General features: G+C 31.4%; 1 protein-coding gene across 1 annotated transcript in view; it reads left to right on the plus strand.

Moving 5' to 3' along the window:
- Positions 1-20,226, plus strand: part of LOC139526028 (uncharacterized) — a 66,517-nt gene that overhangs the window by 15,894 nt on the left and 30,397 nt on the right. The window contains exons 3-4 of the mRNA XM_071321201.1: positions 16,592-16,668; positions 17,817-17,911. Of these exons, the coding sequence (XP_071177302.1) occupies positions 16,592-16,668; positions 17,817-17,911 (172 nt within the window). The remainder of the gene's footprint in view (positions 1-16,591; positions 16,669-17,816; positions 17,912-20,226) is intronic.

Here is a 20,226-nt window from a genome sequence, read left to right on the forward strand (position 1 = left end):
GTTCACCAGATTTACACTTCTTTGGAAAAAATTTTCAGTGGATGTTTGTTAAAATTGGAAATTTAAACTATAACCCCAGGATGAAAGAAATTGAAAATATCATAAAAAGGTGGACTTAGCAGTTAATACTCTCAGCAATTGGAAAAAAATAACAGTGATAAAACTCTATAAAAACATATCAAAATTGAACCATCTTTTCCTGTCCATACCTAGTCCAAATAGCACAAAGTTTAAGCATTAAATGAAAAAATATTTTCCTTAATCTGGGACAACTAACCAAATAAAGTGAATAGGGACACCTTAGCCAAACAAAGTAAATAGGGACACCTTAGCCAAACCACACCGTGCAAGAGGACTGAACTTGATAAATATTGAAGACTACATACAAGGTCTAAATTAACCTGGATACGGAGAATAAACAGAAATAATTCAAAACTAGTGAAACTGTTCAATTTTTTTTAGAAATTTTGAATTATTTTGGCCCCTATAAAAAGCTAAATAATCCATTTTGGAAAAAAGTATTTGATGCTTGGTAAGATCTTCAAAATGTACCAAAATAACTCTCAAATCAACACATGCCCTATATGGAAGAATGATAGAATAAAGATTGGTAACCATTCAGTTATACGTAAAGATTGGACAAACAAGCGGTTTTGCTGATTAATGACTTGTTAGAGGAAGGTTGAAACTTTTGATCACTTAATCATGTAAACAGTAATTAAACTCATTTTCTCACATATCAATGCCTAATTTCTCCAATAAAAAAGTATTTAAAAGAATGTAAAATATGTCCAAATGACTTATAGAGAGAAAACGGCCCAGTTTTGCCCTCAGTGATAAAGATGGGTTTTTTTTAATCCCAGAGAGGTTCAAAATACATGTATAATATTTTTAATTGTAAAAAGTCAAATCCTAAACAAAAATGTGAAAAAAATTGTCGTTATACTCAATACAAACTTCAATTAGAAAAATAGTCATTTATTGCCTGTATATATTACAAAAAAAAATCAAAATTGATGTGGTTTTAATACAGAAAAATACATCGAATTTTAGGCACGAATGAACATTTTTTGGAAAAGAAATTGAAGATAAAAATAAATGTAGTTTTTGGTGCGGAGGGGTCGAAACAATAGAACATATATTCTGGATCTGTCAATATATCAAAATAATGGGAAGACCTTAACCCCCTGGATATTTGGAAAACAGATATAGAACTAAATTTAAATATTGATTTGGTTTATTTGGTATTCAAACAAAAACAGATAAAATTACATAAGAAACTTCTGTTAGCAAAATTCTGCATTTCTAGAAACAAATTATCAATTGAACAAACCAATATAATTGCAATAAAATAACATTTATTATTTTTATATAGATTTCAAATAAATATGATAAAGTTTTAAAAAAGTTCACGAAAGGTTAGAATTTCCCCTTATATTGGGATGGTTAAATCAGACAAAATACTACAAGTTTCAACAAAAAACATTGTGATATTAAAATATATTATACAAAATAGTTTCATTTTGGCTCATCAAATTGAAAAATGACGAAAAATTAATTTCTAAAGTACTAGTTTACAAGTTTCGGTATTTTAAGTACTTGCTTGAAAGTCAGACATCGTATGTTTCTGCAAGTTTTTATTCATTAATAATTACATTAGATGTATGTTTCATTTAAACACGTTATTCTGATTGGCTACACTGCAATCTCGCGTTATTCCTCAAGAAATTGCATCACACAATAAAATTTACCACTCATGATGACTCATGCTGACACGAGGTCCCAAAATAAAGTGCACAGATAAATTTTTAAAAAACTTTATAAAAATCGTGTTTTCATGATCTTAGCTTAAAATGTAATTAAAAGTATTAAATGCTTCTTTTTGTAACTTCATACGGTTGTAAAAGCGTTGACTGTTCGCTTTGTAAAAAATGTACTCCGGTCAACGCTTTTACATCCCAATGAAGTTACAAAAAGAAGCATTCAATTCTTAAGTGAACACCTTTCCCGATTCTGTAACTCCAATTTATTTAAATACAATCACTTATTGTAAATAAAAATTATTCAAAGTAAAATTAAAGGTTTCATTAGTATCATGAACATAGGAATACAAATTTGCCACCAAAAAAAACCTACAAAAAATATGTACATGTATTCAAATGGTTATGCTAGTGTATCGTTTAAACCAAATTCGGAAAGTTACAGACAAGTTACACCCACAATAATAACCCGCTATATGGTATTTTAAAGCCTTGAAAAAAATAGTTATCAGGTTTAACATTTGACATATCTATTGTATACCAAACCTTCTAATAACATTTTTTATATTGGAAATTGTGATAAACATCATAACATGTACATGGTACAAAAGGAGGAGCGAAAATACCACAGAGACAGTAAAACTCATAAATCGAAAATAAACTGACAACACCATACATTTTGTAACTAGAAAATAAAAAGACGAACACAAATAGTAGTACAACAGACACAACATTGAAAACTAAAGATTTAGCCCCATTCAAAACTGGGGGTGATCTAATTGCTGAAACTCTATACATTTTTGGGTCAATCTCAACTCATTTCTTTTTAAACATATTTATATCTAATCTTTTATTATTCACATTTGATTAGAAATAAAACTTACTTATCCAGAGACATTTCAATACCTGATAGTTAACAGTGGTGCATAGATTTTAATAATAAAAAACAGAAGTATTGGCTTTTTAAACAATGCGAAAACAATTTCAGTTTTATTTTACATATATTTGTATAATTATTATATAAGATTAGGTAACAAAAACATGCATATGTACAAAACATACTACATTTTGTAATACGATGTTAAATAATGTCTTTTAAAATAAATCAATAATTACACATTTCAAAAATATATAGACATTTGAAGTGACTGATTACAAAAACGGTGTATTACGGTGATTGTCACGGTAACTGTTGAAAAGAATCCGTTATGTAAGTGAAATAAGCTTCAATTTATCGATTACCGATCATCAAAGGACATTTTAGTCCACGTGAAACAGGAGCGCTTAAGGCTGCATGTACTAGTGATAGTTAACAATTAAACGTTATGTTTGTATAGAAGAGGGACGAAAGATACCAGAGGGACAGTCAAACGCATCAATCGAAAATAAACTGACAACGAAAAAAGACAAACAGACAAACAAAAGTACACATGACACAACAACAAAAAACTAAAGCATAAGCAACACGAACCCCACCAAAAACTAGGGGTGATCTCAGTTGCTCCGGAAGGGTAAGCAGATCTTGCTCCTCATGTGGCACCCGTCGTGTTGCTTATGTGATAAAAAGACAATAACAATCAAAACATGGAGTAAACAAAGACTCACAAAACCAAGGGACATTTGCATCAACAGTTATAAATAATAAATAAGAAACAACACGAACGCCACGAAAAGCCGGGATGGAAATCATGTGCTTAGGAAGGGTAGGCATTTCCTGCACCGTATACGGCACCCATCGTTTTATTTTTTTGTTCAGTTCGGTAATGATGGAAGGTTTTATGACTGAGGAAGAATATCAGATCTGAATTCTGACACACTTTTGTCATAGTGGCCAATAAGCTCATGCACTAATCCGGTAAATATTCTCATTCGGTAGGTCACATTCATGAAAGGGAAGGGGAGTGCTTGTAGTAACGACGTAAGGAACATATCCGATATCATTTGTGAAACGGTTATTCAATAACGGTCAATCAACTCGTGATGGCGTCCGTAAAATTTACGAAGGGATGATTTCAACTTCACCATTTGGAACTCTTATGTTTTGTTCCTTGATATCAATATATCGGGCATTCAACAAACAAACTAGTCAGTGCATTCAGCTACATACGTCACTGGTGTTGTGCTTCAAGTGATAGACATATGTTGTGATTTAAATGTTTAAAAACAATATACACCGTACTGATTCCTATTTTTTTTTAACAGAACGTATTTTGCATAATGTGATTTTGTGCTTTTAATATAAATAAACTCATTATAGATACCAGGATTGAAATTTTGTATTAACGCCAGACGCACGTTTATTCTATAAAAATGTCTCATCACTGACGCTCGTATATAAAATGTTAAAAAGACCAAATAAAGTACGACGTTTAAGAGCATTGAGGACCAAAAATTCCTAAGAGTTTAAAGGACAATTTACAAAGCCAATTAATTTCGGCACCAGACTAAATCTTGCGACCAATTCAGCGATCACTTAAGAACACATTATGATTATTTGACAACTAGATTCTTAATGTGTTCTGTAGTGGTCGTTGGCTTAAGTTTGGTGCAATAATTGATTATTTTAAGGAATTATATTTTCTGACAGTTAGATTAAAATATACAAATACTAAAAAAAAATTTCCACAAATCCAATGCTTTGCATGCTATAGTTTGTGCGTTTAGTTTTCCTAAGGTACAAAGATCTCATTACTTTGACACGCTTCTGTGATATGTTGTTATGGGGGAAATCTAATAAATTGATACGTAAAAGAAACGAGGGAAAGCAGGACTGAGATGGCTAATTTAATTTTTCCGGCTTACTATTCAATAGGACAACAAAGGATATGAGTATCAATCTACGACATGCTCAGTAGTAACCGCAAAATAAAGGAAAGAAATAGCGCTGTAATTTTTATAATATAAATGCGCGAGCACAACTTTGAACTCTATTTGAATATTTTCATCATGATAACATTCTTTCATGTTCAGTCTTCATATCTGCATTTTAAAGCTTTGGACTTCATTCAAACTGCCAAGCGATGTAGGAAGGGTATTGCTTATATCATAGAGAATAAATGTTCTTACATCATGAGATGTCTTTCATTTACATCAGTGAAAAATTATATGTTTACTGTATATACCAGTATATAACAGTACTGTAAGAAGTTCACGGTACCTTTCTATCAAAAAATCATGTATTTAGTTTTGATGTTATATTTGTTATCCTCATCGGATTTTGTCTAATGCTAAGTCCGTTTCTGTGTGTGTAACATTTTAATGTTGTGTCGTTGTCTCCTCTTATATTTAATACGTTTCCCTAAGTTTTAGGGGTTTTTTTTGTTTGTCCATCGGTTTACGAATTTTGAACAGCGGTATACTACTGTTGCCCTTATTTAATTATCCCTTTTTTTCCAATATAGTAAATGATTTTCTCCTTATAATTGACAACAATCGATTGATTACCTGCAGATTGTGGTATTTATGGAACTGCAAAAAGTCCATTAGGGGGTTGTTTCCTGGTCAATGATATAGTCTTTGCTGTTTAAAAAGATAAAAAAAACATCCCCACATGATAATTGAACTTTTTTTATATGGAAATTTGATTCTATAAAACAAGATTTGCTTTAAGACTTTTTCATAGTTGTATTTTTTCTAGAATTATTGTGGTGTTAACCCTTAATTTCTATTTGATTAGGAAATATGATATTTGGTTCTATCAGCTTCAAAAGAAATTTCTAAATACAAATGTCATACACAACCAGAAAAGGGATTTTAAAACTTATGATTTATAAAAAATGAATGTGAACACAATTGGTGACATTACTATCTATATAATTATGTCAGTTTCACTTTGTTTTGTCAACACATTGATGTCCATAAAATAGATTTTTAGATTGAAGTCTGAAGTTTAGCTAGCTATACAATTTGGTTTAAGATCACCATTGTCCACACGAAGAAATTGCTATACTAAGTTAGGAACATGACAGTTTGTTTCACATTGTTTGGTGTGTTTTTTTTATTATTATTTTACTGTTAATATATTTCACCTTTGACCTTGATTTAACGAAATTGCACCATACAACTGGCGTCCAGCAAATTCATGAAGTGGAGATACTAAGCATTCGAATAAAATGTTATGTAGCCGTATGTTAGATGGGTATATTAGATTCATCAGCTAAGCGTCTTTTAAACAATGCCACTGTCATAGGTATTTTGCACTTGTTCCGTTGATGTTTAGCTTTAATATGTTATCTTTTTTTCAATTTGCCATTGAGGTAAGTATTTTTGTAATATTTTTGTAGAGTACAAAGACTAGTGTACATGTATTCTAATAGAAATTTCCAATAAAATGACTTTACTCGACATAACCAACCTAACTCAACGTATTTCGTCCTATTGCATTGAAGCATGACGGAGGGGAGCAAACACTGCATGTATTATTTGCTCTTTGAACACGCATTGTTTGCTGGAATATATTTTAAGTAAATTCAACCCTAACTAATTTTTTAATCTTTGAATATTTTGCCATTAAACTTTGAACGATTTTATTGACACAAATATTATAATAGAATAAGTAAGTTAGAAACTTGTAATCAAATACACCCATCATTTCTTGTCATCACTTGACCCATATTTTAATTCTTCTCCAATTATGAATTTTAAAAACTTCCAAGACAAAATTTAGCATGAAAATATTAAAATAATGAATTCCGAACCTAGAAGGTTGCCTTTTAATTGTTTTTACAAGTTTTAACATTCAAAGAAGATTCCAACACACCCGAATGTAAAAGGTGTACTCAACTATTTATAATTTACTTGAAGATAATTTGATGTGGGCAGCAATTCATATCATTAATATATTCATCAAATAATAGTACTTTTTCGTTTTTACCTATACAAATGTACTATGTCCATGTATACCTTAACATGCATTCGAGATACAGGATAGAGGGCATACCCCCACCTTTTCAATCGCTGAAAATCTCATGTTTCCATAATATCTATACAAATTTTTAACGTATAATCGTCCACATTATTTTTCGCATCGCTTGTCAGTATGAATTCAATTATCGACAACTACAACATCTTTCAAATATCTTGGATCTGGCCATAATCCCAAATTGTATTGCAAGAAAAAATTTAAACGATTATCGTTCGACTTTGATAAATACTTCTGAAAAAACAATGTCTGAACATTAGGCATCTCGCATGAGATTTAAGAGTTAAGACTACATACTGAATTGGATTTTTTCCGTGATTTATTAGCGCGCTAAACACAAAAATGTGACACTCACGTGTAATATAATGGACACATGGAAACTACATATGATCTGCTATACAGTTATGACCACTAATGGTCCTACAGACACTGTGCTTTTGGCATGACGAAAGATATTGCTTTTCTAGACTGTCAATGAATTTTATATACTTAATTTGTGATATGTACAAAAACCAAGGTGTAATATGATTGCCAATGAGTCAACTCTTCACAAGAGTCCAAATGACACAGAAATTTTAACAACTATAGGCCACTGTACGGCTTTCAACAATGAGCAAAGCCCATACAACAAAGTCAGCTATAAGAAGCCTCAAAATGACAAATGTAAAACACCTAAAACCAGAAAACTAACAGCCAAATCAATGTTAAAAATTTTTAACGAAAACACAACAACAAACGATAAGCACTGAATTACAGGTTCCTGACGTGGGACAGACACATCCATACTAGGTCAATGGTGTAACAGTACGAAATAATTGATCGGTATTATAAACTTGATAATTATTCTTTATTTATAAGTTGTAGTTGTTTTTAAGATAGTGTTCTGCAGCTCTGGTTACTATCAGATCGATACATAGTTTATTTGGAAATACTAGAAATTGCTGTTTTTATGCTTCGTTTCAGTCTCACGAGTCAGCCCTTTCTTACTGTTTTAATTCTAACCATTTGCTAAACATACTTGCATGATCTCTCTTGGCTTTAACTTTTGATATTCATTAATTGGCTGAAATATCATATTAGAATTAAGCTTCAAGTTATAATACTTACGACGAAGAAGCCTCAAGCTAAATATATAATACATGTACTTACGACGGAGATTTAGCCTCAAGCTATAGTACTTATGAGGATGATCATACTTATGTATGTCTTTTATCCAGCGACAAATATTACATACTAGTATATATATTAAGGATGCTGAATTGATAATGATAAATGCATATTCCTTTTTATACATGCCCAACACTTAAAGCCGCATGTTCAGTCGTGTAACACCTTCACTGGAGATCCTGTCCATGGAACTGTGGCATAGTTGTCACTTTTTATATATATATATATACCCCCAAAGCGAAACAAAAATGGAAACTAAAAATTTCTGCAAAATCAATCAATATACGTAATAGCTTTAAAATCTACTTCTATTTGGACAAGTAAGAGTACAAGAAAAGTCCCGTAAAGACTGAAAATGTAACAACTATGTAAATTGGCATTTTCAATCATGTTTAATCAGAGATATTTGGGGACAGGATACTTTTTAGCCAATTACTATGTACTATAAATTGATAGTTTACTATCCACAGTGGTCAATGTTTATATGCGGATTATTAGTTATCAGTTGCGAATCAAGTACACCTTCCAAATTACAATCTATATAACGAATTGATGTACACATGTTTTTACATACATTATTTTCAATTACAATACTTATTTTTTAATGTTCGTTGACTTTCATTTGAAAGAAAAGTGTATGTCAACTATTAAATTTTAAAAAGTACAAGACCTGTATTATTTATTTTTTAAATATACACTTCCCGTTGACGTATGTTTTCCCTATTGAAAAAAAAAATCGGAGATGGTAAATTAAGGAGATTAACTGCAGAAGAAGCGAGCGTTTGAAATTATGCTTAATAAAGTATGATGCCATCCCAATTATCAACTTTAACAGAGACGCATTCCTATAAAACATTAAAAAATGAAAAGAAGAAGAGACATTAATCTGATAACGACAAACCAAAGCAATACAAATATCAAATAGGTTCATTAAATTTTGCAAAAGTATACCGGAAAAACAAAGTCATGGTCAAAACCATTAAAGACAATTCAAATGAATCGTATGATAGGTAAAGATGCGTATATACGTGGTCTTATGACAGTGAAGTTTAGGCGGGAAACTCAATAATCACGTGATACATAAAAATCATGATTTCTTTCGTTTTTCATCATCTAAGAAATATTTGATATTGATAAAATTTATTACGAATGGGTATCATAGTTTAGGAATACTTAATTAAAACCTGAGTAACGCATTTAACAAAATTAATTGGTTAGAAATAACCGGTCCCGTTACGTGCGTACGTCGAGTTAGATACGTGTAGATAACTTGTACTATACTACTTGTAATGCTTGTAGTCTGAAACATATGCATAATTGAACATGTTGAAGCAAATCAGTTTTAACTAATATTTAAATAAGTATAGTAAGAACAATTTACAATGTTATGATTTATCTTGAAATATTGAATTACTGTCATTTGAATATTTGATAAACAATTTGTAGTTCATGTTTATAATTTACCAGTTCAAAGTAATAATCCACTGTATTATCCACAACTATGTCTTTTTTGTGAAGATTCCTTAGTAGCAACTGTAGGTGATCGTAGTAAAAACACGCACCTGTGCTTGAATTTTATGAATGAAATGTATTGACATGCGAAGTGGAACCCATGTGTCACTTGAGCCGATTTTTCAATACAAACACTATTTTTACGTTGTGGCAACTGTTTTCACATACTCCTTGTAATTTCGTTTAGTATTTGTAGTCAACGTCTTCAATGTTTTGAAGATGTTAATGCTCACTATCCTTGATATTTCTCATTTTGGTCCGCCGGTGACACACATTACTTTTCTGCAAAGATGTTTAAGTATTGTAACTTCCGATGAAAAGTAAAACCATAAAAATACCGAACTCAGAGGAAAATCTAATCGGAAAGTCCCTAATCACATTGAAAAATCAAATGACAAAACGTATTAAAAAAGAATGGACAACAACTGTCATATTCCTGACTTGGTACAGGTATTTTTTTTTCAAATGTAAAAACTGGTGGATTAAACCTAGTTTTATAGCGCTAAACATCTCACCTGATGTTTTATTGGTGTATTTTTAGCTACTATAGAAAATGGTTCAGTACCATGCAAAAGTTGTTTATCATATGACTGTTACTAAAATTGTATATAATTAGGGTTTTTGCAATTTATTTGAGAATTCAAATTTTTCGTTGGACAACAAGCGCGCGACCCAACAACTTTTCAACTTTGCCAACAATCCAACATTGACGTAATGTCGACGCTCGTTCGTCAGTTCTGTTTAAAATTATTGTTATCACAGTTAGTAATTTTTTTTGTTCGTTATTAATTTTAGTCAAAATGGTTAATTTTTCTTAGAAATTTCATTTTTTAAAGGTTTCACTGTAAAGGAAAATAGTAAATTTAGCGTTTTCAAAGTTTAAAAAGGAATATTTCATTTTAGCGGACTCTTTGGAGCCATCCCCTGTAATTTTATCATTTGCCTAAGTATTGAATTCTTTTGGAAAATTTAGGAAATTTCTTTCAACTGTTTTAGAATATATTTTGGATTAATTATCGTATTATTGCTGGCAAAGCTTTATTTCTAGTTTATCTTTTAAAGTTAGGATTATTGAAATTGATCATTGTAGTTCATGTTTACTGTTAACGTTTGTCTTTTTCTAAATAATAGAATTAAATAGGAAACATTTGGAAATTAAGGGATAATTTGGCCATGAGCATCACTGAAGAGACATGTATTGTCGAAATGCGCATCTGGTGCAGGAAAATTGGTACCGTTAATGTTATTCCTAAAGGTCTGGAAATTATAATAAACAAAACAGTTTATTTAAGGTATAAACTGTATTTCATTGTTAGCTATTCAGGAAAAAGTAAAATCACAAAAATGCTGAACTTACAGGAAAATCAATTCGGAATCCATATTCACATGGCAAAATAAAATAACAAAACGCATAAAAAACGAATGGACAAGAACTGTCATATTCCTGACTTGGTACAGGCATTTTCAAATATAGAAAATGGTAGATTAAACCTGGTTTTATAGCGCTAACCCTCTCACTTTGATAACAGTCTCATCAAATTCCGTTATATTTACAATGATGCGTTAACTAAACAGACACAATAAATAAAATAGTCAAAATATGGGTAGTGCAGTCATCATCGTGTTACAATTGTAAAAGGAACAATTTAACAGAACACTAAAACTTCTATCTACAAACACATTCATTGATTTGAGTGCCTGACGTCATAAAATTTTATACGTCACATATATTTATCGTTCCATGTACATACAAACAATTTTAAAATTTTACATAGGCAATGTTAGCATACAGGGTTAAAAAAATCAAAAGTATGTACGAATAAATTTCAGAAATAGACCGAGATTTAAAATAGTCCAAAGGTTATATAGAATTTATTAGAATCCACAAATAGTTAATTCCACTACGCGATTGAATAATTTTGACGTTTGTGGTTCAACGTATTTTGTAACTCATAATAGAAATATTTCATAGTGACATGAAATAGAACAATATCATACTAATGGGATCTTTTAAAGTACAGAGTCATGTTATAAATCCAAAGAAATACAAAAAGTCGCATATACAAAACACACTACCAAAATATGAAAGACAATACAAACACATTGACGGGATGTTTAAGTACCGAGCAACATTAAACGGATATCACATAAAACAATCCAACAGTAAAAGTAATATAAATAATAAAACAAAGAAAAATGAAAGAACACTAAAAACACGTTGTTAAGATGATAAACAACATCAGTACGAAGAATCTATACATAAAGACCATTATGTATTATTTGTGACGTTGATACGAAATATTTATCAACAAGGTCTTGGTACCTTCCGATGAACTTTAAAAAAAAAAGAACGAGACGTTCTTTGACATATCCCTGGTTCATCAACTTTCTACTCAGATACTGATGACGTTTTACAAAGTCTGAGTAGGAGCTGCAAGCTCTTGAATATCGAATAAGTTGGGAAATATATATCCCATATTCAGAAGAAGTTGGTATATTGCTACTAAGGTGTGGGACATTTTTATTTCAAAGTTAAAATCGTCTCGTTTGTCATAGATTCTGGTGTTGAGATGACTGTGTAAGTCAAATTCGAGATATAAGTCTAAAAATGAGGCGACGGAAGCCGTGTCTGTTGTTTCTTTAATTTCTAGTTCTGGGGGATATATTAATGGAACCCAATCTGAAAAGTTTTGATTGTTTATGGAAAGAACATCATCAATATATCTGAAAGTGAAATTATATAATCTGGCTTCTTTGATCCTCTTGTTTTTGACATGTTTTGGGAGGAACTCCGATTCATATGAAAATAAGAAGAGGTCAGCAAGAAGAGGCGCACAGTTAGTTCCCATAGGAATAACGACAATTAGTCGGAAAAGTCTACCTCCAAACTCAACAATTATGGTGTCGATAAGAAACTCCAGCATACTGATCATTTGTTCTTCTGTGTAGCATGTTTTATCTTTTTTTTGTCACTATTAACGAAATAAGCCTTATGAAATCCCAAAGTAATAAATTTATAGAGTATGCTACCATTTTTATGTTGAAAGGCATTGTGGATTATTTCTTTTAGGCGATTTTTCAATTTCATATGGGGAATGGTGGTATAAAGGGTTGAAAAATCAAAAGTTTTGATAGAACTGGGACAACATCCCTAATGCGCCTCGAAATGAGGAACTTAAAAGTCACGTGTAAAGAAAAAATCTCTGTGTAGTGATATTGGACATGTTTCTATTTTTAACAAATGACTGAACTTAATTATTTGTGGTGATTAGGAAAGTAGAGGAACATAGAATAAATGTGTAAAAACTATGGAGCTATTGAATATGTTCAAAGTATTAAATTTTCAAAGAACTTATTGTGTTAAAAAGGGGATATTTTACCACAAGGAGCCGCATCACAAAAGGATGTTCGGGGTTTGCTAATTTACGGAAAAAGTAATCTCACTTCGTACCCCGAAAATTTAACCACATATGTGAAAATGTCACAGCTTCGAAACGAGCTATCATACATATCCAAGTTTACGATATGGACTGAGCTACAGGAAAAAACGTTACCATTACCGCCTATGTAAAAAGATATTGAGCCAACTTATTTTCAGAAAAAGACCGAGATTTAAAATTGTCTAGAAATTCTATAGAATTTTTAAGAATCCACATAATGTTAATACCACTACTCGAGTAAACAGTTTCACAGTATTTCTGAAGACCCTCTTTCACTGCGGACAGAATTTTAGTCAATCTAATGGACAATTCTTTAGTGGAACATGAAGATGAGCCAGCAATATACCGTTGTTTGTACGGAATTTTATGAAGCTTTGGTATCCAATACAAACAAGGTAAGTCCTCCGATTCGGTGTTCAATGTAATGTTTATTGAAGCCATGAAGGACTTATGATTTGCTAAAATATCATCCTTGTCAAATGATATGTCTTTGAATGTGGGATTACCTGAGTGCTCCTTTATACCAATTCTTTTACAAGACATTCTTAGTAATACGATTTACATACAAAGACAATATTATTTGAAGCTTTGTCCGCAGGAACAACAACATACTTATCATGAAGAGATGATAGACATTTCATGGCCTCTTTGTCTCTGAAAACGGACTTTGGTCGATCGTTCACAGTTTTTCAACTTGTGAATGCGACGTTGTATCAGAAACCTGATAGTTTTAACCCATTCTGACAAAGTGTCCAGTTCAACTTCTTCTCGCTTAGCCAATGCTCTGGCGTAGTCCTCAATGGAATTCATAATTATTTTGAAATTATGGTTCTAATTGATGTGTTGGGGTTCTCTAAACTTAGGATCATGAGATATCACCTTTCGGAGATTTTCATGTTGACATGGTTGAATTATGTTTAGATCCCCAGTTATAACATGAGCAGAGGGGCTGTAATTATAAGGCGAGTGATAACAGTCACATGTCGGAGGTTTTTTTAGGTATTGTTCTAGGTAAAGGTCCTGCAATGCTTAGTTATAGTTAAATATTTTAGGTGCAAAGGGTTTTGGTGTAACTTTAAGATACAATAGGAACAGACTGATTTTGAAAATAAATAGGAATTTTAGATGTTACCTCCTTGTGATGTAGAACGTTGCAGATATTGATTGCATCAATTCCTCTATTGGCAAAATCAATAGGAAGGAATTTCCTCTTTTCCTCATGTAAAGGTTCCAATCTTACTGGTTTGAAAAGACGGAAAAGAGCTACATCACAAATAATACTGACTAGTCTGTGTATTGCAGAAAATGTATTGGTGCCTCCTTTGTCAAATGCATAATCTCTCAAACGTTTTAGAAAATTCACTGGCAGTGAAAAGAGAATATTTCTTATGTAATGTAAATCTAGTGGACGATGAAGATGTGAAAGAAGGTCATCAAAGCTCCCAGAAGGAAAGGTTCTGAATAAAACTAATAATAATAAACATTTTTTTATGTAACTGATGAGGTATCAGTTATTACTAATTATTTTTGATAGAATTGCATGGACAAAGTTACCCATAATCATTAAAATTATAATAAGTATTTCTTGAGTGTAAAGATAGGTTAATCAGTATATCTTGAGTGTAGAGATAAACTTTTATATGTATTATACTGAATAGATTCTTGTCATATCATCTAAAAGTCTATAATTTAAGTATATTATTATTTAAATTTTTGTTGTTTATCTTGAATATAAATGAAAATACATAATTCTTGTAATGAATAAAGTGTAAAAACTTATTTATGTAATTTTTAGCAAATGCCTTTATTGTACTGACCAGATCATATCTTGTCATACTAACTTTGCAATTTATATAATACTCATAAAGTATGAGTAAAACATTTGAGTCAAACATTTCAAGCCCCTGCCCGCTACACTTTTTTTCATATTTATTTAAAATGTCTATTTAGCAAATAGTATTGAGACTTATCCAACTTTTTATGATAGGCATGTTTAAGTGTTTACCACTAATGATTAAATAACTATAACATTAACCAGAGTTGCCTTACGTTATTCCTCAAAAAATGGCTAAAACACAATTTGTATTTAAAACAAAAGAAATTCTAAAACTATTTTTCATTGAAAAGCATTGTTACTTTATTCAATCACAAGGACTTTGTCAAATCGAGTAATTGTATTGAATATTGTAACAGTTATGACCATTAATACAAGTGTTGAAGTAGCATTGTCAATAAAAAATACATTGATAATGGAAAAACATTTGGTAGAAATGCAGCAGTATACAAAGGAAAAATTATTTGTTAATTGATACCAGTAGATAGATCCGATAACACAACTAGTAACTGCTAATAAATATGTAAGAATTTGTTTCTCTTATGATGAATAAAACATATTTTCTTTTTGTTTCAAATTAAATCTCCTTTAAGTGCATTCTACATTCCAAAAAGTTGTCAATTTCATAAACACCTGCTAGCATAGTTTGATTCATCCAGTGAATTGATAAAGATTTTTACCATGAAATTAATTCAATCATTTACTGAGATCATTGGTAATAACAACGTGATTAATGTTTTTATATATGCAATGGGTTCGGAAAGGTATAACATGTATAACATTTCATATAATTAGAGAAAACTAGGTTAACGATTCAGTAATGTTTCCTTTGACGAGGATAAATAGTAGACACATGCTTGATAATAATGTTAAAGTTGATGATAAATGGTTTTACAGCTAATAGTTTATGCCACACTGTTGAAATGCCGATTTTGACAACAGATAGTGTTAAACTTAATACAAAAAACTGCATCCCTCCAAATGTACGCCTGGAACAATTCATCTGATTATCATGTCTATTTTCTAAAAGTAAATTATCATTTCTGTAACAAAACTGTTTTTAATTTACCTATTTATGCAAAACATAAATGATGTCTGAAATGTATAAGAGGGACGTCAAATACAATAGGGACAGTTATCTCATAGATCGAAAATAACCTGTCAAAGTTATGGACAAAAATAGTACACAAGACACAACATAGAAAACTAAAGACTAAGCAACACGATACCAACTAAAACTTAGGGTAATATCAAGAGCTACGGGTGTGCATATCCTGCTCCACACGTGGCACTCGTCGTGTTGCTCATGTTATTAAAAACTCGGTAAATCGTCTAATTTAGTAGGTCACATTAGGGAAAATGGAGGGGATTGTAGTAACGACATAAGTAACATATCCGACACAGTCTGTGAAACGGTAATGCCATTACGGTCAATCGACTCTTAATGGCGTCCGTCAAATTAAAGAAGAGATGGTTTCAACTTTACTATTTGGAACTTTTGGTTTAATAACTTCCTTGTGAGCAAAAACCCTATATCAGGGAAAAAAAATTGGATACCATCCTAGGAATATAATATTAATTGGGAAATATATACTCCGTTCGCCAACGCTTCTAGAATGTTGCTACATAGAAATAAAAAGTTAACAATTCGGAGGCTGAAATCATCTGTTTCGTCGTTAAGTTTTGTTTCAACCGACCTGCATTGTCAATTTCTTAATTGTAGGTCAACCTATGAATGTATGAGGCAGACTTAAATGTATCTTTTGTATCCTTTATTCCAAGACCTATCATCGAGGTGCATGATGCATGATAGGTTATCCTATGAAAGTTCCTATATTATATTAATGCCGTCTTATAAAAATCCAACGATATTCCAGTTATTCGTGCTGTGTGAATCTTTGTTATATTTAGAATTGTTGTATTTCCCCGCAATCAATTGGTTATTTTATTATTGTAGAACGATTGAAAAATAAGATACGGAATGACATCGTCACTGAAAACCAGTTAAAGAACAAGGACAAATTGAAAACAGAGGTACGATATACACATGTGCCTGTCTTCCAAAACCATACGTATCTTGTCTTCTTGACTTAAAAAAAGCTATTGCTATTTCAAGCCAAAATTATCAAAATGTACATACTAAATAAACATAACACCATTGACAATAACATAAAATCTCCCTATATGTCTATGGATAACTATCTGTCTTATGTTTTACCGGTAGATAAATGTGCTTAGGTTTGATTTTGCATTGCTGTTTGAAATGGTACATGAAAAAGCGTTACGACTGATTTTAGTATATCTCTTTCTTTTTTGGATTCGAGCGTCACTGATGAGACTTTTGTAGCAGAAACGCGCGTCTGGCGTATAAACAAAATTTAGTCCTGGTATCTATGATTGTTCTGAATAATAAGGATGTTCTTATCCCAAGCGGCAATCTTAGCAGTATTTGGCACAACCTTTTTCAACTTTTGATACTCAGTGCTGCACATCTTTGTACTTTTTTTTACTTTCGAACTTTTATATCTGGGCTTCACTGGTGAGTCTTGTGTGGACGAGGCGCGTTTATGGCGTATTGGACTGTAAACCTGATGCCTTTTGTTAGCTATTATCCATGTGTGTCTTTGTCTAATATGTTCTCCTATTTATTTGTATTGTAGTCCTGTAATATTATGTTGTCATTTTAATGTTATATTTAACATTGCCATTAAAGTGCGAGGTTCGGTATGCCACAAAACCAGGTTCAACCCACCATTTTTTTCTTTAAAAATGTCCTGTACCAAGTCAGGAATATGGCCATTGTTATATTATAGTTCGTTTCTGTGTGTGTTACATTTTAACGTTGTGTTTCCGTTGTGTCGTTCATTTTCTCTTATATTTGAGTGTGAATTCATATTACAATAAGACGTATCACCTTACTTTTCTATCCCAAATTCATGTATTTTTTTTTTTTAATTTTGTATTTGTTATTTTCATCGGATTTTGTCTAATGCTTAGTCTGTTTCTGTGTGTGTTACATTTTAATGTTGTATCGTTGATCTCCACTTATATTTAATACGTTTTCCTCAGTTTTAGTTTGCTACCCCGATTTTGTTTTTTGTCCATAGATTTACGAGTTTTGAACAGCGGTATACTACTGTTGCCTTTATTTATTTTCTTGTATTTTCTTCTGTTTATTGTAGGTAAAGTGTTTAACAGGGAAACTGTTACTTGGATTGATATTCATTGGAGTATCATGTATTGCTATTTTTTCTACTGTTAAGCTACACATGTCTAGGTAGGTCATCATTTTACTATTTGATAGCATAAGAGTGTACTTTACAATTGCAATTTGAATCAGAATTGTTTTATAATTGTTTTCTATGTAAATTACTTGAATTTAACGTTGAAAGAATATTACGTTATGTCCCATTAAAAAATTTCTCATTTTAATGCCCATAGTACAATTCAAATTTACGGTTTTGTAACTAGCATTTGCAATCCTATTAAAACCTAACAAATGTAAAATTCTCGAGTAAAATTGCTTTTCTCCTGGAATACCGACAAAACAACTTCTATCTAAAACTTGATATCTCACATTGCCTTTTGGTTATTCAAATTTTAACCAATATTTTTTAACAAATTGCTATGTTTAAAGTCCCTGTTATATTTTTCGTATTAATTAGATATAGGACGATGGGGTATGAGTGCCAATGAGACAACGCTCCATCAAAATAACAACTTGTAAAAGTAAACCATTATAGGTCAAGGTAGGCCTTTAACACGGAGCCTTGGTTCACACCGAACAATAAGCTATAAAAAGCCCCAAAAGTAACTAGTGTAAAACCATTCAAACGGGAAAACCAACGATCTTATCTATAGAAAAAAAAACGTGAAACGAGAAACACGTATAAAATACATAAACAAACGACAACTACTGTACATCATATTTCTGACTTGGGACATGTGCAAACATTTGTAGCGGGATTTAACGTTTTAATGGTACCAAACCTTCTCCCTTTTCTGAAGCAATAGAATAAAATCACAACATAGAAAAAACACATGATAAAATATCAATTGGAAGGCTTAACTCAATCAAAAAAGTAAATTAACACATTATGAACGAAAAAAATTGATCTGCGATACCTGAATGCATTATATACAAAGTTAATAAAATTATAAGGGAAAAATTATTAAATACAAAAGTAAATAAACAGATTTAAACAAATATGAAGTAAGATACTACTCTGAAATATTTAACATTTATTTAGAAAATCATCACTTTTGAAAAATATGTCGAAATAGCTATTAATCGTTAATGCATTACGATAGTATCTGAATTCTGGCAAAACATCATGTTATCATGCATTCTGTCAAAAAAAATCTTCCAAACATTGAACAAAGTCAATTTCTATAAAATATGCGTTGGGATACCCACTTTTCAACCCACTGTCTGTGTAGTTCTTTGTGGCAAGGGATGACTATTCTTTGATAAATATTTATCGATAGTTCTCCAATGGGATAGCAAAGGCCGAACCCTGTCATCAAACAATAGAAAACTACAATTTCACTTAAACAGTTGAAAGAATTGCCCATTTTGAACCAATTGTCTATGCTTTAACAAATAATTATCGGATAGTGAAATAACGATATAGTTAACAATTTGGGGATAAGTATTTTTAAAGCCCCAACAATCTTGATATTTTATTTTTCAGTTAAAACATGATTCAGGAAGTCGCAATAATGAGATTTGCAGTTGCATTGAAAAATACGATTGTCGGTATTACTTGATAAAATGAATTAACTCTAAATTTTGCACTGTAACATGTGTAAGGTAGTTCAGGGGTATAGAAAAAAAATGACAGAATGTTCTTATACTTTGTAAAATTTAACTTTGAAGTATTGTAAATGAAAAAATGCAAAAAAAATTGGAGGTCACCGGCCATCTAAGAGATATTTTGACCTCTGAAAATGAGTGCAAATAGGTTTTATGGAAATATAGGGAAAATGGACAAAAATACACTTTAATTGAATTTTCAGAGCAAAATAAATGACAGAAGTTGCTCATTATTTCAAACTGTAAAGCTTGATGTCTCTATTTTATAAAATTGAAATAAAATTTGAGGGTCACCGGCCATCCAAGAGATTTTTTAACCTTTGGACATTTACAATTAATAAAATTCCAACTTGAAGAAATTCGATCCAATAATAAAAAAAGTTATTGCAATTTGAATAATTTTAGTCGTATATTTTCAGGACTTTTAAGGTCTTTTCCGGTCTTTTCAGGTCCACTTTCAGGTCTTTAGTGTAACCCTTTTTGGGGCCCTTTATAGCTTGCTGTTCGGTGTGAGCCAAAGCTCCGTGTTGAAGGCCGTACCTTTGCCTATAAAGGTTTACTTTTACAAATTGTTACTTGGATGGAGATTTGTCTCAATGGCACTCAAACCACATCTTACTATATCTATTGACACATCTGTGTCATCTATGATATCGTTCACTAAAATATCGTCATTTGAGCTTGATGGACCAGCAATAGGTTGTAATTTAGGTTGGATTGGTCGGTCCGGCATCTCTGCTTGATCAGGATTCGTTACTATCAGACTTTCTGGTTCT

The sequence above is a fragment of the Mytilus edulis genome, chromosome 6 (assembly GCF_963676685.1).
Source record: "Mytilus edulis chromosome 6, xbMytEdul2.2, whole genome shotgun sequence".
Taxonomy (NCBI): domain Eukaryota; kingdom Metazoa; phylum Mollusca; class Bivalvia; order Mytilida; family Mytilidae; genus Mytilus; species Mytilus edulis.